The sequence below is a fragment of the Grammomys surdaster genome, unplaced genomic scaffold (genome assembly GCF_004785775.1).
Source record: "Grammomys surdaster isolate TR1022 unplaced genomic scaffold, NIH_TR_1.0 191, whole genome shotgun sequence".
In the NCBI taxonomy this organism is placed as follows: domain Eukaryota; kingdom Metazoa; phylum Chordata; class Mammalia; order Rodentia; family Muridae; genus Grammomys; species Grammomys surdaster.
The window spans coordinates 9,044,277-9,062,002 of NW_021604636.1; the positions used below are offsets into that span (position 1 = coordinate 9,044,277).

Below are 17,726 nucleotides of genomic sequence, written 5' to 3' on the forward strand. Positions count from 1 at the left end.
AGGATTCTCAGAGGCACACAACTTATGGAATGAATCCCACCCCCCCTCAGTATATGTGTGTGTGTGTGTGTGTGTGTGTGTGTGTATGTGTATCTCTGTCTGTGTGTCTCTGTGTATTGGAATGGTTTAAAAGCTGCAGTCCAGCTAATCCAACAATAGTTGTGAATGGAAAGTCCATTAGTTGCTCAGTCCCACATGTCTCGATGCTTCTGCTGGTCTTCTGTATCTGCTGGAAACCCAAAGACATAGAGTCCAATGCTAGTGAGAGAATGGATGTGTTAGCAGGGTGGAGGCAAATAGGTAAAGAGCAAAAGTTTCCTTCTCTATGTCCTTATACAGACTTGCAGCAGAAAGTATGGCCAATATTAAAGATATGTCTTTCTGCCTCCAGCTTTGGTTTAAAGATGTGTGTCTTCCTGCCTCAAGATTGAAATTAAGGTCCTAGTCTTCCAGCTTCAAGATCTGTATCATAGATGTGTGTCTTCCTACCTCAAAGGCTAGAAATGGATTCATCCGCTTCAAATGAAGCAAAAATAATCCCTCACAGATGTGTCCTCTATATCTGGTTTGTAACTCATTCTAGATATAGTCAGACTGACAACCGAGAATAGACACATAGTCCTCTATGTGATGGGGTCATTTAATGCTTATGAGAGATATCCCTCTCCATTGGCTACTTTTACCTGTCCTGGCCACAGCAAGACTCATCCGACTCTTGTTTAGGAACAAATGCTCCTCTAGTCCTTATGAAATACTTAGCCTGTTCAATCCATCTTTTTTCCATCTTTTTTTTAAATACTGTTCAGGGATTCACTAGGAGACTGAGGACTCAATTATAACAACTCAAAGAGATACACCTTCCCTGGGGTTTTAAAAATCTTTATCTTTCAAAACAGTAAATAATGATCAAAAACATTCTTGGAAGATGCAATTGGAGTTTCAAATTCTGTTGCATTTGATTTTTAAAACTCACTGTTTCACTATTGATTTTATTGATTTGCTTCAGGATCTTGTATCACTTGCATAGTAGTGCACCAGGTACTAACATAGCACAGATGATCAACTTTATACTGGGGGTAAGAAAGTATTATTATTTGAAGCAAAACATACATGGTGTCTGATATTAAGGGTACAAATTTCTAGGTTTTTATTATATTCTCTCTAGCTGGGATGTCATTTTACTTTGAAGTTTTAATTCTTTAATTAAACAAATCTGGATGGTCATGTCTTCTGAGAGCCATAGAGTTATAGAAACCCCAGAAACATTACTCCATTTCTTCCAGCAGATTTAGTGAATTATTGGTAGGATTAGTGACTTTCTTATAAGTCTTCTTCCTTATTAGGCTAAACTACATTTCCCAGAATGCCTTTCCCAAATTTCCAGAAAAAGAAAAGTAGGGCAAAGGAGAGGTTTTTGTACGTGCTTTGTAAGATTGAATTGAAACAGTCACAGAGACTATTTTGATTTACTGACTCACCAAGTGCATGACATATCATCTGTGCCTGCAGCCTCTCCACCGTCCTTTTCGTCTAACATCAGCATCAATGAGTCCTAGTGTATGAGGAGGAGGACCAGATTCACCTGGAGGACGTTCTTGTCAGTGGAGTCAGAAGCAGTGGGAAGTGATACAGACTCCAGTTCATTCTGATGTCTCCTGTCTTGTTGCTTTCCCATGAACATGGATCTTCCCTTTTACACCTTCTGACAGCTAGACTTAAGCTCCAAGATAAGATGTGACAATGGACTTAAAGAAGAAATTTAATAATCACTCACAGTTATGAGTGTCCACAGTTATCAATTGCTTATAGCATTCCTCAGGCCCCTTCAGATAGGTGGCAGTAGATACATAAGTAAATAGATAAGCCAGAGGCTATGGCACACTAAGATTTTGTTTGTTTTGTTTCATTGCTTTGGCAAAATAGCTACCATAATATGAAAGGATAAAAGATATATTTAGACATGGATTATCAGAGGCATCAGTCATTGTGACTTAACTCGTGTGCCTGGGCAAAGTATCATGGCAACAGGAGTGTTTAGCAGAGGAGAACTATCTATCCAAAGTAGTGAAATAGGAAGTGCAGACACAGTAGGGATTGGAGACCTGGTACAATCTTCCAATTGGATACCCACTGACCAACTACAGATAAACCCCACTTCCTGAATTCTCTCAATTAATACCTAAGAGTTCAAAACAAGACCCTAGGAAGGATTATTTATTAGAACCACAATATTCCTCATCTGACCCAATGGTTATGCCAGATTGGAAAAAATAGATCTGGTCTGTCTCTGAGAGTTCAGATAATGCTAACAGTTCCTGCATTGTTTAAATCACCAATTTTCTTCTGAGACTCAAGTGGGAACCTATGTAAAATCAAAGGAAAGTTTCATTTTTTTCCAAGAGACAGTGGTACATGCTAAACATTTTTTCCATAGATAAATGACACAAATATAAGGAATAGTATTAAAACAAGACTTCAACTAAGCAGGGAAAAAACTGAATCGTTTAGCTCCCCTTCTGACATCTAGTACATGCAGTGGTATGATCCTGGTCTCAATTAGTTGAGAAAATTTCATCATTTTGTCATTGCCACATGGATCCCTTATGTCTTATCTTTTGGTATGGATCATTCCTTGCCTTTGGCATTCCTCAGCAGACATTGTGTGTTCCTGGAATCTCTAACACTCTGGAATTTCCATTGCTGCATAGTATTCAACTTCAACAGTTCTGCATATCATCCTTTCAATTGCTGCCTACCAGAATTCTGATACCCCCATGCATTATCTGCTTCCTTGGATCAGGGTTGAAGCTGCTTTTGAATTCCTGGGTGACTAAACCCAGGAAAGCAGATAGATGCTGGACTACATGTGAAGAGGAGTTGTCAGTGGCTCTCTTCTCAAGGAAGTCTTTAAAATGAGTTTATAATTCTGTGGACTGATGTGGACAGTGGGTGAGATCTATCTAATTTCTCTAATACTGGCAGGGCATTTTTCAATTAGCCTAGTGGAAGTGCTTGACTCTTTCTAAAGGAAGAAAGAAAGAAAGATTTGTTTTTATTATTTTAAAATTGTATGTGTATAAGTGGTAGTTTGAGTAAAAATGGTCCCCACAGGCTCGTGTATTTGAATCTTAGTCATCAGCGAGTGGAGAAAGACTAGGAGGTGTGACATTTTTCACCCTTTGCCACTAAGAATAATAGAGAACACTTGTTCTTTTTGCCAAGTACCAGCATGGATCCCCAGGACCCATTTTGTGGCTAATAACTGTCTGTAACTCTATTTCCAGATGATCAGACACCCTCTTATTGCCTCCATAGGCACATGAAAATGACACACAGACATATATGCAAGCAAAACCTGCACAAAATACAAACCACACAAACATATAAAATAAAAAGAAATAAAACTTTAACATAAAGATAATAGAGAAAAAGCAAAATACTCCAAAAAGTTTTAAAAGTAAAATCATGTTTTACACAATTAACATTATGGAATAGAATTTGAATTAAGAATTATCAGTCTTCTCAGCAGACTCTAGCTTCTCAGGTGCAGTAAGAAGAATATGAGTGATCTGCCTTCTAGCTGAATTGCTCTACTCCTTAGACTTGGTTCCCCAAGACTCACTTTACTGTTGTTCCCCTCCCATCTCACCATTCACCCCATGGTCAGGTCTCTGCCTCCAATTCCAGTAGTCTCCAGCTGTTCATATGAAGGCCACAAGCAGTCAGAAAAACAGAGACCTTCTGTTGCACCAAACACCAAGCAAGTTGGAAAATGTCCAGCCCCTAATCTGTTCAGAGACACCCTACTGGTTCAAAGGTCAATCAGGCTGCCAGAAAAAGTTACAACACCCAGAAGACCAAAGAGAAAACAGAAACCAAGAAACAAAATACTCATTCAACAAAGACAAACTCAGATATCTGTATCTAGACTTATAATTAACCCAACCTCAAATGGTTACACACTAGTGTAAGAGCACAATCAACAACAGTCAGAACAATATGGCACCACAAGAGCCAGTCTATCCTATGACAGCAAGACATGACCATTCCAATGTAGCTGAAGCACAATAAAAATACCTTAAAATCAACTTTTTGAAGATGATAGAGGTCCTTAAAGATAAAATGACTAAATCCCTTAATGAAATTGAGGAAAAGACAAACAAAAAGTTGGAGAAAAGTCAATAAATCCCTTAAAGAATGCCAAGAAATCCAAGAAAAAACAAACCAGTGAAGGACTGTTCAAAATCTAAAAATGGAAATAGAAGCAACAAGGAAAATAAACCAAGGGAATTCTGAAAATGGAAAATCTATGTAAGTGAACAAGAACAGTATCACCAACAAGAGATGAAATGAAGAATCTCAGGGATTGAAGATAAGATAGAAAAAAATAGATTCGAAGAAACTGTTAAATCTAAAAAGTTCCTGTGACAAAACATTCAGGAAATCTGGAACACTAGCAAAATATAAAACCTAAGAATAATAGTAATGGAAGACAATTCTCAGCTCAAAGGCCCCCAAAATATTTTTACAAAATATTAGAAGAAAATATCCCTAACCTCAAGAAAGACTCTTACAGAATACCATGTTGATTAGAATAGGAAAAAAGTCCTCTTGCCACATAATAATAAAACACTAAATGTACAGAACACAGAGACAATATTAAAAGCTGCAAGGGATAAAGGCCAAGTAACATATAAAGACAGACTTATTAGATACCTGACTTATTAGATACCTGAGAATCTGAAAGCCAGAAAGGCCTGGATAGAGATGTCTTGCAGATTCTAAAAGACCACAGATGACAACCCAGACTACTATACTCTGAAAAACTTTCAATAACCATATAGAGAGAAAACAAGATAACCCGTGACAAAATCAAATTTAAGAAATATAGACCCACAAATCTTGTCCTACAGAATATACTATAAGGAAAATTCTAACCCAAGGAGGTTAATTATACCTAAGAAAACACAGGAAATAATTCCACATGTGCAAAATCAAGAAGAGAAGATAATGCAGACACACACCCCCTCCACACATACACACTACCACCAGCAGCATAAAACTAACAGGAATTAACAGTTTCTTATTAATTAACAATTGGTCATTAATATCTCTCAACATCAGTGGACTCAATCCCCAATATAAAGACACAGACTAACAGAATGGATGAGAAAACAGAATCCAATATTTGGCTGCATACAAGAAACACACTTGAATATCAACATCAAAGGTAGACATTACCTCAGAGTAAAGGGTTGGAAAATATTTTCCAAGTAAATGGACCTAAAAAGCTGGCAGAGCCATTCTAATAGCAAAATTGACTTTGAACAGAAATTAATCAGAAGAAATGGAGAAGTTTCATACTTATCAAACGAAAAAAAATCTACCAAGATGACATCTCAATTCTGAACAATCCAAATGCAAAAACCTCAACATTTGTAAAAGAAATATTACCAGAGCTTAAATCATGCATCAAACACTATATATTAATAGTGGGAGATTTCCATACCCCTCATTCTCTGGTCATCCAGACATAAACAGAAATAATGGAACTAACAAACGTTATGACTCTAAAGGACCCAACAGATATCAAGAGAACATTTCGTCCAAACACAAAAGAATATTTTTTCTTCTCAGCAATTCATGCAACCTTCTCCAATACTGACAATACACTTTGTCACAAAGCAAGTCTCAACAGATGCAAGGAAATTAAAAGATCTTTCTATATCTTATCAGACCACTATGGACTAAAGTTGAACATCAGCAGCAACAGAAACAGCCTACAAACTTGTGGAAACTGAACAACTCTCTACTCAATGACAACTGGATCAATGAAAAAAAAATTAAAGACTTCATAGAGTTTAATGAAAGTGTACCCACACATATGCAAATCTACTGGACACAATGAAAGAAGTGCTAAGAGGAAAGCTCATAGCACTAAGTATACTCATAAAGAAATTTGTGAAGTCTCATATTAGCATCTTAAAAGCACACTTCAAAACTATTAAAAACAACGACTTAATGAAATTCTTAGTCAAATGGATGGGACTAGAAAGCATCATTCTGAGTGAGCTAAACCAGTCACAAAAGAACACACATGGTATGCACTCACTGATAAGTGGATATTAGCCCAAAAGCTTGGAATACACAAGATACAATTCACAGACCACAGGAAGCTTAAGAAGAAGGAAGACCAAAGGGTGGATGCTTTAGTCTTTCTTAGAAGGAGGAACAAAATTCTCAGAGGAAGAAATATGGAGACAAAGTACGGATCAGAGACTGAAGGAAAGGCCATCCAGAGACTGCCCCACCTGGGAATCCATCCCATATACAGACAACAAACCCAGACACTATTGCTGATGCCAAGAAGTGCTTGCTGACAGGAGCCTGTCTTCTGACAGGCTCTTCCAGAGCCTGACAAATACTTGCTTGAAGCCAACCATTGGACTGAACACAGGGTTCCCAGTGAAGGAGTTAGAGAAAGGACTGAAGGAGCTGAAGGGATTTGCAATCCCCTATGAAGAGCAACAATATCAGCCAACCAGATCCCTAGAGCTCCCAGGGACTGAACCACCAGCCAAAGAGTACACATGGAAGGACCCATGGCTCCAGCTGAATATGTAGCAGAGGATGGCCTTGTCAGACATTAATGGGAGGAGAGGCTCTTGGTCCTGTGAAGGCTCGATGCCCCAGTGTAGGGGAATGCCAGGGTGGGGAGGCAGGAGTGGATTAACAGGTGGTAGAGCACTCTCATAGGAGCAGGAGGAGGGGAATGGGATGGGAGTTTCCAGAGGGGAAACCGGGAAATAGGATAAAATTGAAATGTAAATAAATAAAATTATCCAATAAAAAAAGAAAACTCTATAACAAAAAGAAGCAAACACACCTAATAGTAGATGGCAGAATCAACTGGCTTGGCTCATAGGAGCTCACACAGACTGAACTGACAACCAAGGAGCCTATATGGAGCTGACCTAGGCCCTCCACATGTATGTTACAGCTGTGTAACTTGATCTTCTTGTGAGACTTCTAACAGCAGAAGCAGTAGCTGAATTTGACTCTGTTGCCTGACTTTGAGACCTCTTCCCCCTATTGAGTTGCCTTATGTAACCTTAAGAGAAGAGGAAGTGCCTTTTCTTACTGCAGTTTGATATGTCATGGCTGGTTGATATCCATAGAGGCTGGCCCTTTCCTGAAGAAAAACAGAGGAGGAGTGTGTGGAGAAAGATGGAAGAGAGTAATAAGGGAGGATCTGGGGATTAAGGAGGGAGGAAAACTGTACTTGGGATGAAAAATTAAAAAAAAAAAATACCCACCAGTCCAGATTGCAATAGATGGACTAAATCATGTATTGTTATTAAGTATGGGTGACAACTTACCTCTGTAAGGACAAAATATGTTTTATTTAATAGTCAGATAATCTTGGTGCAAAAGATATCTCATATTTCTTCCTATATGTAGGAAACATAGCATATTATACCCTATTCACCTGGTATCCATTATTTTGCATGGCAATTTACCAAATATTTCTTACAGGAATGAAGTCTGGTCAGCCAACGTTGACTAAAATCCTGAATCAATTTTTCTTTCTACAAATCTGAAATACTTCTAACTCCACAAGTAGTTAAATCATTCATTAGAAAGAAAAACAACCACAGGCAAATAAAGAGAATTAAATTAATACTAGGGTACATGCTTATGCTATACTTACTAGAGATAATAGACAGAAGTAGGAAAGACAACACGTATAGAATCTGTAAACTTCACAGTGATTCTGAGATGAAGTCCTTGGCAAAATCCTCTGGGAGTGATTGGGAATAGGATCCTTAAAACTAATGGGAACATTTGTACATCTCTGTTTGGTACTAGTTATTAAGTAGAATGAGGGTCACTTCTTTGTCTTAAGGATCATAGACTTATTAATGTTCCTATTTGTACCTGAACTCCAGTTCCAGTTTCTGTATATTCTCATAGATTCCCTTCAATAATTCCTCATCTACAGGCTTGCTGGTTATTTCTTGTGAGGACAGCCCCTTCATTGTCTCCAGAAACTCTTGTGTGCCTCCTGGAAGGGTGGGTATTGCCTCAGGCCTTTTGCTGCCCTCTAGTGGCTACTATTCTCACATATGCCAAGGTGGTTGATGAATGATCCTTGGGGAGAGCTGTGGTCAATACAAATATCTGTGCAAAGACCAGAGATGGCATGAGGCCTCGTCTGTAGTATTTGCCGTTACAGATGATAGGAGCAAGAAAGAACACTCATGCAACTATTTTACAGGCAGAGACCCTGTGACTGAACAGTTCTGATTCTTTTCCTTGACTGAAAGCTGGAAATGTCCTTGGTCTTGTCTGCAGTTCTGTCCCCACTGGGAGCCACGTGTGCCAGAGGGAGTTCTGGTACATGATTGTTTGTTTTTTCCCTAGGTCAGCACCTGTGCTTGGAAGCTGAATGTAAGATATGCCTAAAGGTAAAAGGAGACACATTACAGTTAGACCAGCTGGACTGAACATCTCCCCTGCCTCATCCTACTTTCTGTAATCAGTTGTGTATAAAGGACATAGATTAGCATCTCGACGATCTTTACACTTTCTTGGTTCAGTTCCAGCTACACAGGAGCTCTGCCCTTTTTCTTTCTCTTATGTTCTCCATACACTTTCCAAAACTCACCCTCAGTAATCCATTGATTTCATCCTCTAGATTCTCGAGATAAAATGTGGAGCTACTGACTCTGAAATGTTTCTGTGACTGTGAGATTCTGGTTCCCTAATTCATAAATTAAACCCTTCCTGTGGATAAGATGGTCTCTACTGAACTCAAAGCCTTCCCCCTTCACCATCACTCCATTTCATCAGTAGACTTACCAACTGTGTAGCATCCTACCAATTTAGCAAGTGCTCAGTGTTCTAGAGACAGAAGAGCTGATGATAACAGGAGAGGATGTTTCAGTCTCTCTTAGAGATGTTTTCTTGGGACAGAATTAAGCAGATGATGTCACAGTGACGTGTTTGTTGTCTCTGACATACAATATAGTCTGTTGGCTCCTTGCTGGCAGGTCTAGGAGGGAGGAGAGAGGTCACAGTCTGCTGTGTCTCTCTCAGGGCTGAGCTGGATGGCAAGTGTTGACAGCCCCCCTCCCCCCCCAAAAAAAAACCACTGAGCCAGGAGTCTTGTCAAAGCAGGAACTCAACTTTATTGCATGAATCTTTTGCTTATATAAACTTGGAGCATAGGGAGGGGGATTTTTGGAGGGGTGAGATGATGTAGGGGGTGGGGAAGGGTGACAGAGGGTATGGAGTGACTGACAGGGACAATGGCAAAGCTTTACATCAGCAACAGTAGGGGAGAGGCAGGGCCAAACAGGTCTTGCTGAGTTACCTCATATGAAAGTGACTGAGATAGGTGTCAAACCTAACCAGGCTTAGGCTCTCCCACAAGGCCGCAGAATCTTGAGCCAGGCTTGGGTTTGTCCTCAAGGCCCAAACCAGGGCCAAAATGGGGCCCAACATAATCAAAAAGAGTCATCTTTAGACACAATGTTATTTTGTTTTAAAAAAATTAAGTTTCATTTTGTATGTATGTGTGTTTTGCCCGTTTTTATGTGAATCATTTCTATGTCTGTTTCCAGCAGTAGAGGTTATTGGGTCATCTGAAACTGGAATTACAGATGTTTGTGGGCAGCTGTGTGGGTGCTAGGAATTGAACTGAGGTCCTCTAGAAGAACAGTCAGTGTTCTTAATCATTGAGCTGTCTCTTCAGCCCTCTTAGGCACAACTTTAACGATGATAAATTTGTAAGCATCCCCCAATTTCTATTCTTGATTTCCCATAAAAATGCCCTCAAATGTATTCTCTTGGAGATAGAGACTTACTCATTTCTTCAAACCCACACATATTTAAAATTTAAAAATCGAATGCCTGCTGCCAGAGTTGCTAGGCAGTAGTCTCATCAGTAGACCAACTGAAGAGTCACATGCACTGAAGAGCTGAGGAAGAATTGTTCAATGTGGGAGAAGAAAAAGATCCAGTCATCCACTCAAGTTCATCTTGAGGTGATAACATGACCTTTGGGTTAAATGGGTGGCAAGAGCCATGCCTAACTGCTGCTAAGTAGTCTTGGCCAAGTGTGGTTTTACCTGTCATAGTCATGGTTCCAGAGCCTCCTGAAAGGTGGTCTGATAACTTTACAGAACTGTATGAAAACTCTTCCTGGGAGACAAATGCCTTCTCTGGCTGGCACCAGGCTTCGTCATTTTCTTGTTTTAGCATGAACATCCTGAGGAAGTTCCAGTTCCTTGGGGGTCTACTGTCCAATAATCTGATAATTGAAAGGAAGGGCACAATGCTTCTATTCAGAATGTCTTCATGTCTTCCAGGATGGTTTGGCTCCCTAGGTCAAGGCAGGTGGCACATACTGAGAACAAATGTAAATGCGCTCCCTTTACCCTGCTCAGATGAAGTTTACATTTGAGTTGGTTAAAAAGTCATCAGTGTAAAATTACTTAGTTAATCATATCCAATTAAACTCTGGAGGGAAAAATGTGGATTAGGGAAGGAATCATCAAAGAAATGATACATGAGCTGGAAATTAAGAGATATTGTTCAGATCAAGGACTTGGTCTTGGGAAAGGACTGAGCAATCCAGAAAAGAGAAAGACTGTATTCCTTTAAAAGGAAAAAGAGGAGTGAGCAGCAGACTGGTTTTAACCAATCTCTGGAAGGAAGATTGCATAACAAATACCAGTATGAAATGCAAAGGATAATTCTGATTGGAGCAAGGGAAAACTTCATGGGAAAATTATTTCAGTGTTTTAATGGATAGGGTGGCTTCTGTAGACATGGGGAAACAGGAAAATCAGCTTCCTGAGAGCACACCATGAAATCTGTTGCCAAAGTCATTTACAATCAAGTTGTCATGTTTACAGGTCCTTGAAAAGCTGGTTTTATTCTTTAATAGATGAGAAATGATGCCATTGTCCCCTACAAAATAGCTGAGGTTTTACTCGAACCAAATCTGTTCGAAAATGTTAAGCTGGTTACACAGAACTAATGTGCCTCAAGGTGGTCATTCTCTCTGGATTAAAGCCTGGGAACAATTGTGGCTCCTGTTACAAGGAAAATTACAATGGGCCATTATGGAGAGGGACAAAAATCTCTGTTCCCAGAGGGGGACTGACAAGCAGCAAGTCCCCCTCTGCATGCCAACACAAAAGCCTGATTGCTTCAGATTGCTTGTTTATGCAAATTGAAGGCAACATTAATTCTGAGACTGGATCTGTGAGGTGCTGGGGATGTTGCTGATTGGCTGGGTTTTGCTCCCGGGCTGGTAACCAAACTGACAAACCCTATCATATTCATTCCGAGCTCTGAAAACCTTTAGAAAGAATCTTGCTATTGCGTGTCAGACTGAGAGTTTGTTTTTATGTTAGCTTTTGGAATTGTAGGAACCAGAGCATTAGAACTTATCAAGGATCTGCTCCCTTACTTTCTCCGTTGCTTCCTTAAATCAGACCTCAGTGAACATCATGACAGATACTCCTGTGACACTCAGCGGAACAGAGTGCAATGGGGACAGACCACCTGAGAATGGCCAACAGCCTAGCTGTCAAACCAGGAAGGAGACAGCTGATGCAGATGAGACCCAGCCATACTACAGGGTTGAACCCAGTCTTGAAGATTTACCTACAAAAGAAAATCAAGAAGAAAGTGGAAAAATTAAAGGGAACATACTACCCAAAGGGTCTGAAGACGAGAAGATTCGTAATGGTAAAGTATTTCTTTTTCTCAGTTTAATTGTTTTGTCTTAAAAGCTTTTTCAAAAAATTATATTAATTAATATTATATAAATAAGCTAGACCCAAGAAATGCAGCCTCTTTTCCCAATAAGGGCTTCCTATCATATTGACTCATGAGTTAGGCTTGTCTGATAGCTCTGCAATCCTGCTGTTTTCTCTTCTGAACCTTGATTATTTTCACTGGAAGAAAACAGAATAAAAAGTAGCCACCTTTAATAAGTTGTTGTATAATTTCTAAAGGGTAATCCAATGTTAACTACTGCTATACTTGTTAGAACCACAGGTTCATTGTTGTTTGAAAAAGGAGAACTCAGAATTGTAAGATCCCTTTCTGTATATGTCTAAAACGGTCTTAATCCATGTGTGTGTGTGTGTGTGTGTGTGTGTGTGTATGTGTGTGTGTGTGTATGTATGGAGAGATTATCATTGTAGAAACTAATTATTAAACAAATGCAATTTTAAAAAAATCAAAAAAACTAGAATAATAATAGAATGATTTGTGAACCTTTAGCCATATGTGTTGGAAATGTTACATTACTTGTGTTTCACCCTAGAAAACCCAGAAGAGAACCTCTTCGTTGTTCATCAGGCCATTAAAAATCTTTCTCTCCAAGAAACAAATGCAGAAGATAAGGCTTTCCTAGAAGGTAATGGGAATCCTAGTCTCTTAATGTAATTGTTTGACTGGATGTGATATCATTGTATAAGATGTGTGTTATTATTGCATGTGTGCTGTAGAGAAGCAGTTCCAAACAATGACTTCAAAATCTTCAAGCTGCTAAGAGTAGATACCTAAGTCATGCCTTTCCTTACCCAGCTTTCTAGATGGCTCAAGCTCCAAACAGTATGGGTCAGTCTGACTACTTGGCACTGCAAAGTGATAGTTATGTCTTGATAGGTAAGCCTATTACACCAAGCTTTCTCTTTAATTTGATGCTCCAGATGGGTGTCAGGCAGCTTCTGGGATAGTTAAGAAACAGGTTTAGTCTAAAGTTTCCTATTGACATTTGATATAAAGTAACTTTATAAAACAGTTACTATGTGAGAAAATTATGTCTGAAAGAAGTATAGAATAGTTAACTATAATTATTTTTTGTTAAAAAAAATACCCCAGAATGATAAAAATAATTTTGTGATCTTTACACAACTGTGAGAGAAAAAGACCAAGGAAGCAGCAATACTAAATTTCAAGTACGGTCAGTAGACAAAGTTACAAAATCTGCTAAACATTTCTTCTAAGAAATATTTATACTCAGATAGTTTCTGAGCTCAGCTCGGTATAGAATCTATTAATTAATCAATCATTCCTTCCTTCTCTATAAGCTATAAACAGCCTATCCTCAAATTGAAGCCAGAATGTGGCACCTAATCAATTTAGTATAAGACCCTACCAGGCAAAACAAAGGGGAACCCCCAAGGAACATGCGAATACCAGGTAAATAACCAATGTTAAGGAGAACACATGGGGAAATGGGAATTTCGGAGTCTCTCCCTTTATCTAGGGAACTCCAAGACTCTCTGCTGACCAACATGTAAGCAGTTATAGCAAAGCAGTAGCTGGTATCAAAGAGGAATCACAGAGAGACCATCTCAGCACAGGCAGTGATAAAAGTTAAGACCCCACAAAAGGAATGACATAATTTTGTTGCTCTAGTCTTTCGGTTTTTAATGTGACTGGTGTATAAAGGAAAGGTTTCAGTTGTCTACCTGTAGCTTCTGTATCAGTAATGAGATCCATTACAAGCAAAGTTTACTAGGACTGTGCCTTTCAATCATGTGAAGAGGGATGGTACTCCCTTCTTATGTGACATGGTGTCACCAGTGAATTTGCCTCTGCTCACATCCTTTCCCTCTTAAATCAGCACTCTTTGACTCTATGACCAAGGTGCTGGCTTCTGTGCCTTATCCTTTCAAAATGGCAAACAGCTATACAGTCTCCTAAGAGAATATGCCTGCCAAGAATAAGATGCTAAAAATATTGAGGGAAAAAACACTAATCAATTTAAATTGAAGGATGAATTTTATTCCTGACAATTTTGGGCCTGAGTTTTCAATATGGATTAAAAAAATCAGTGTGTGTATGTGTGCATGCGTGCGTGTGTCTGTGTGTATGTGTGTGCCTGTGTGTGTGTTGTTGTGTTTTATTGGTGAGAGAACACATCAAAACATAGCCCAATATCAGCCAATATCCAATGTACACTTATTTGCAATGTAAAGAGTATCAGATGGAGGATTGACAGCAGCTGTTTAGGACGAGTGTGGGTGGTAATTCATGCTTTCTTCTCTCTATCATCGTCCATGGAATCTTGGACTCAGAGGAAAAAAAACCTTTGATTAAAACAGACTTACAGGGAGAACTGTGGAGGGAGAAAGAAGTTGGCAATGGCCTTTCACCTTGTTTATAGGCTCTTGTGTCATTGAAAGAGAATGGTGAAGCCACAAGCTCTAGGAATGTTCGCTCTGGCTAAGAGTGTTTTCCACATAAACCTGTTAAATGTGTATGGTCAGTAGAAATTTCTACTCTTTTGCCATTCATTTTTATGCATCAAGAAATGCTAGTGAATTATGTTAATATGATCCAGCTGTTTAGACACAAATGGTTATAGTGCTTTAAGTGTTCTAAAAGCCACAACATGGCACCAAATAACCAGTTAATCTGCTGTCATTTGGGGCAACAGGAGAACCTAGCATTATATGCATACAAGGCCAACATTAGCTTTAGATCTGTATCTCTAGAAGTCAGTAGAGGATCGTAAGCCCTGTTGTGTATGACTCAGTGGCCCGCTTATGAATTCTTAGGTTCTGAATATCTAGGGACCTGTGACCTCCTATGTTTTTTTTAACACTTTACTTTTATTTTATGTATAATGAGTGTTTTGTCTGCATGTATGTTAGTGCCCTCATCTCTCACCTGGTTCCTGGAGGCCAGAAGAGGTCATTGGATCCTCTAGAACTACCATTGCACAGAATTATAGCCTACGATGTGGGTGTTGGAACCAAACATGGTTCCTCTGAAACAGAAAATTTCTGGAACAATAGGCCACCTGTCTAGCCTGCCCTTGCTCCTTTTTACATTTTTAATTTTGGTGTTACTGTGTGTGTATGAATGATTTACATGCATGCTAGTCTGTGTACCATGTGCATGACTAGTGTCCACAGAAGCCAAAAAAGGGTACTAGATCCCTGCCTGGAAATTGGACTTAGAATGATTGTGAGATGCCACATGGGTCCTGGGACTGGACCAAACAGAGCTCTTGGGCTCTGGAAGAGCAGCTTGTACTCTTAACCACTGAGCCATTTTTTCTAGCCCCACTCAGAGACAGTGTCTATGACTCTGAGTTTGACTAGCCTTGGGCAGACATCATTTACATACTGGAATAAAGTGTTTTAGCCCAAGGCATTGTTTGCATTGTCCTTGTGGGATGTATTTGTTGATGTGAGGTAAATCCAAATATTTTACTGAGTGTGTACAAATACACACATAAAATATATACATGGACACACATGCATGATCTGCATACATACATATATACATAAACACACAATTTTTGCAAGGGAAAAATTTTAAGTGTGCCTCAGAGAATAGTAATCCTACTACATATACCAGTCTACGACAAAAGAATTCCAGTCAAAGGAGGTTGTGTTATAGCTATTCCTGAAAACACATAATGCTCATTAACATTTTAAAGACTTGAATGCTGAGATATGTATTTAACTATATGAAATGCAGTATTTTGGAAACCCTTTTGACTGTGAAACTTAAATGACTGTCTAGAAGTTAGCAGGCAACCCCAAGTCAGAGTCCAGAAGGCAGAAGTTGGAATCTCATTGTCCAGAAGAGTGACTTAGAGTATTACTGAGTAACAGCTAGGTGCTCTGAAACCCACTAGTTCATTTTGTTGCAGGACATCCATGGAAGAAGATTCCTCTGAACAGCAGTAACTTGGAAGTGAGTAGACAGAAGGAAAGAATTGTCCACCAACATCTGGAGCAGATTGAAGATGAAAGCACAGCCCACCAGGCCACGGAAATTGAATGGCTTGGGTTCCAGAAATCTAGTCAAGTTGATATCTTGCATTCTAAATGTGACGAGGAGGAAGAAGAAGTGTGGAATGAAGAGGTCAATGAGGAAGATGGTGATGAGTGTGCTGAGGAGGAAGATGAAGTCCGAGTAATAGAATTTAAGAGAAAACATAGAGAAGGTTCTCCATCAAAAGAGGAAAGCCTTGAAAGGGAGGACTCCCCACTAAGCAGCCCCAGCTCCCAACCAGGGACCCCCGATGAGCAGCCAGTGTTCGGAAAGAAGGGAGACATCGCTAGGAATTCTTATTCCAGATACAACACAATATCCTATCGGAAAATCAGGAAAGGCAACACCAAACAGAGAATTGATGAGTTTGAGTCAATGATGCACTTATAAACTAATGGGGAGTGAGGAGCATTAAAGAAAAGCTAACTTCTAACTTCCTTCCGCTGAGATGTCTTCCTCTGCCTTATTTGCAAGACGTGAATGCTTAATGTCTTTTTCACCATAAAGCAACTTAGAAATAACCATAGACAAAACTCATTCTGGTAACTTCAAACCAACAAGCTTTAGACTCATTCCTGGGTTTTTGCTTTTAAAGCAACAAAAAAAGGTTAACTAGTGTAGCATCAGGTAAGCATTGTTACAGAGCTGAGCCTGGTAGGATTTGTCTTTAAAAGTAGCAATAGTAAGAGAGGCAAGTCAAGTGAAAGAGAACAGTAGACATGACTCTCATAACTCTCTTGGTGTTTTTTTTCCCCTTTTAAGCCAATGAGAAGCTTAAAATTAAACCCCATCTCCATTAAACATGGTTTTTTATAGATTCTGGCTTTTTTCCTTGCTTTTCTAATTATTGTAAAAAACTATTGTGTCTTAAGTCGGTTTCCTTGACATCTACTGAGTAAAAATTCAGCAGATTTCCTTTCTAGGTGCAACTGTCCAGTGACTTTCCTCACTATAAGGCTAAGCAATTGTCAGTCAGAACTCTGTTTGCAGAGTGTGCGGGCTTTATGCTTTCAACATGAATTAAATCCATTGTGAAGTTAATCCAGAGAGAGCCTAGATGACTGGTGAGCCATAGAGAATGTATTGGATGGTTTTATTTTGGTTACTGAAAACAAAGTCTTGTCTAGCACAATGAAAATCATTAAAAATAAAATGGCAATTTTAGCACAATTTTAAGAAAATGCCCTACTTCATCGCTGTACTTTATTTTGCTAGCAAGAAACTAAAACTGTTTTTATTTTTCTTAGAAATGAGAGACACTGGAAGTCATAACTGTAGTAGTTACTATGAAAATGGAAAAATAATTATCTTAGACTATTTTAGAAGTAGGGTGTGAACATATATTTTTAGGGAAAAAGCTGATAGTCATAGGGAATACATAATTTATTGGACCAAAGCCCAAATCAAGAAGCTTAAAACTGCACCTGTGGAGCGTCACCCGAGCCAACATGTCAAATAATGTATTGAATATTTATGACAAGAGTATATTTGTATCCTCAGATAGTTTATTACACAAATTTTCATTTTGTGATTCTGTATATATTGCCCTGAACTTTCTGTGACCATAGATTAAAAATATCTTTCGGTTCCAAATAGAAAGACAATTCCTTATTGTCTGATTGTAATACAGCCTCTATTGTGCTATTCATCCCGTTGTTTGCTTCATTCTCAGTCTGTGTAAAAACCTGGGTTAGTCTGCCTTAGATGATTGCTTATTTATGTGTAACAAATCCCACACATTCTCATGGCAACTTCCTTAATTCTTCCCAGTCATATAATATATAACCATAGTATCGTATACTATTAAGCAGTATTTAAAAGACTCAAGTTTGAATTAATATGCTTCTTTTATTCCTCAAAGCAATCCTTTACAACCTGACCACGTAAAAGATCTGTTACCCTTA

The 17,726-nt window shown here is 38.9% G+C and overlaps 1 protein-coding gene across 2 annotated transcripts; it reads left to right on the top strand.

Moving 5' to 3' along the window:
* Positions 1 to 11,367: 11,367 nt before the first annotated feature.
* On the top strand, positions 11,368 to 16,992 carry Ermn (ermin). Of its 2 annotated transcripts, none has more exons than XM_028769333.1 (3): positions 11,368 to 11,763; positions 12,347 to 12,439; positions 15,698 to 16,992. In XM_028769333.1, exons 1-3 carry the CDS (start codon positions 11,523 to 11,525, stop codon positions 16,210 to 16,212), a joined length of 849 nt encoding a protein of 282 aa, XP_028625166.1. In that variant the 5' UTR covers positions 11,368 to 11,522; the 3' UTR covers positions 16,213 to 16,992. The 2 variants fall into 2 exon arrangements, with proteins under 2 accessions (XP_028625166.1, XP_028625167.1); XM_028769334.1 differs by having other exon boundaries at positions 11,523 to 11,763; positions 12,407 to 12,439; positions 15,698 to 16,212.
* The last annotated feature ends 734 nt before the right edge of the window (positions 16,993 to 17,726 follow it).

Coding starts and splice junctions, on each gene's coding strand:
- Ermn (XM_028769333.1), top strand. CDS start 11,523: ATGACAGATACTCCTGTGACACTCAGCGGAACAGAGTGCAATGGGGAC. Junction 11,764..12,346: donor AGACGAGAAGATTCGTAATG/GTAAAGTATTTC, acceptor GTTTCACCCTAG/AAAACCCAGAAGAGAACCTC. Junction 12,440..15,697: donor AGATAAGGCTTTCCTAGAAG/GTAATGGGAATC, acceptor ATTTTGTTGCAG/GACATCCATGGAAGAAGATT.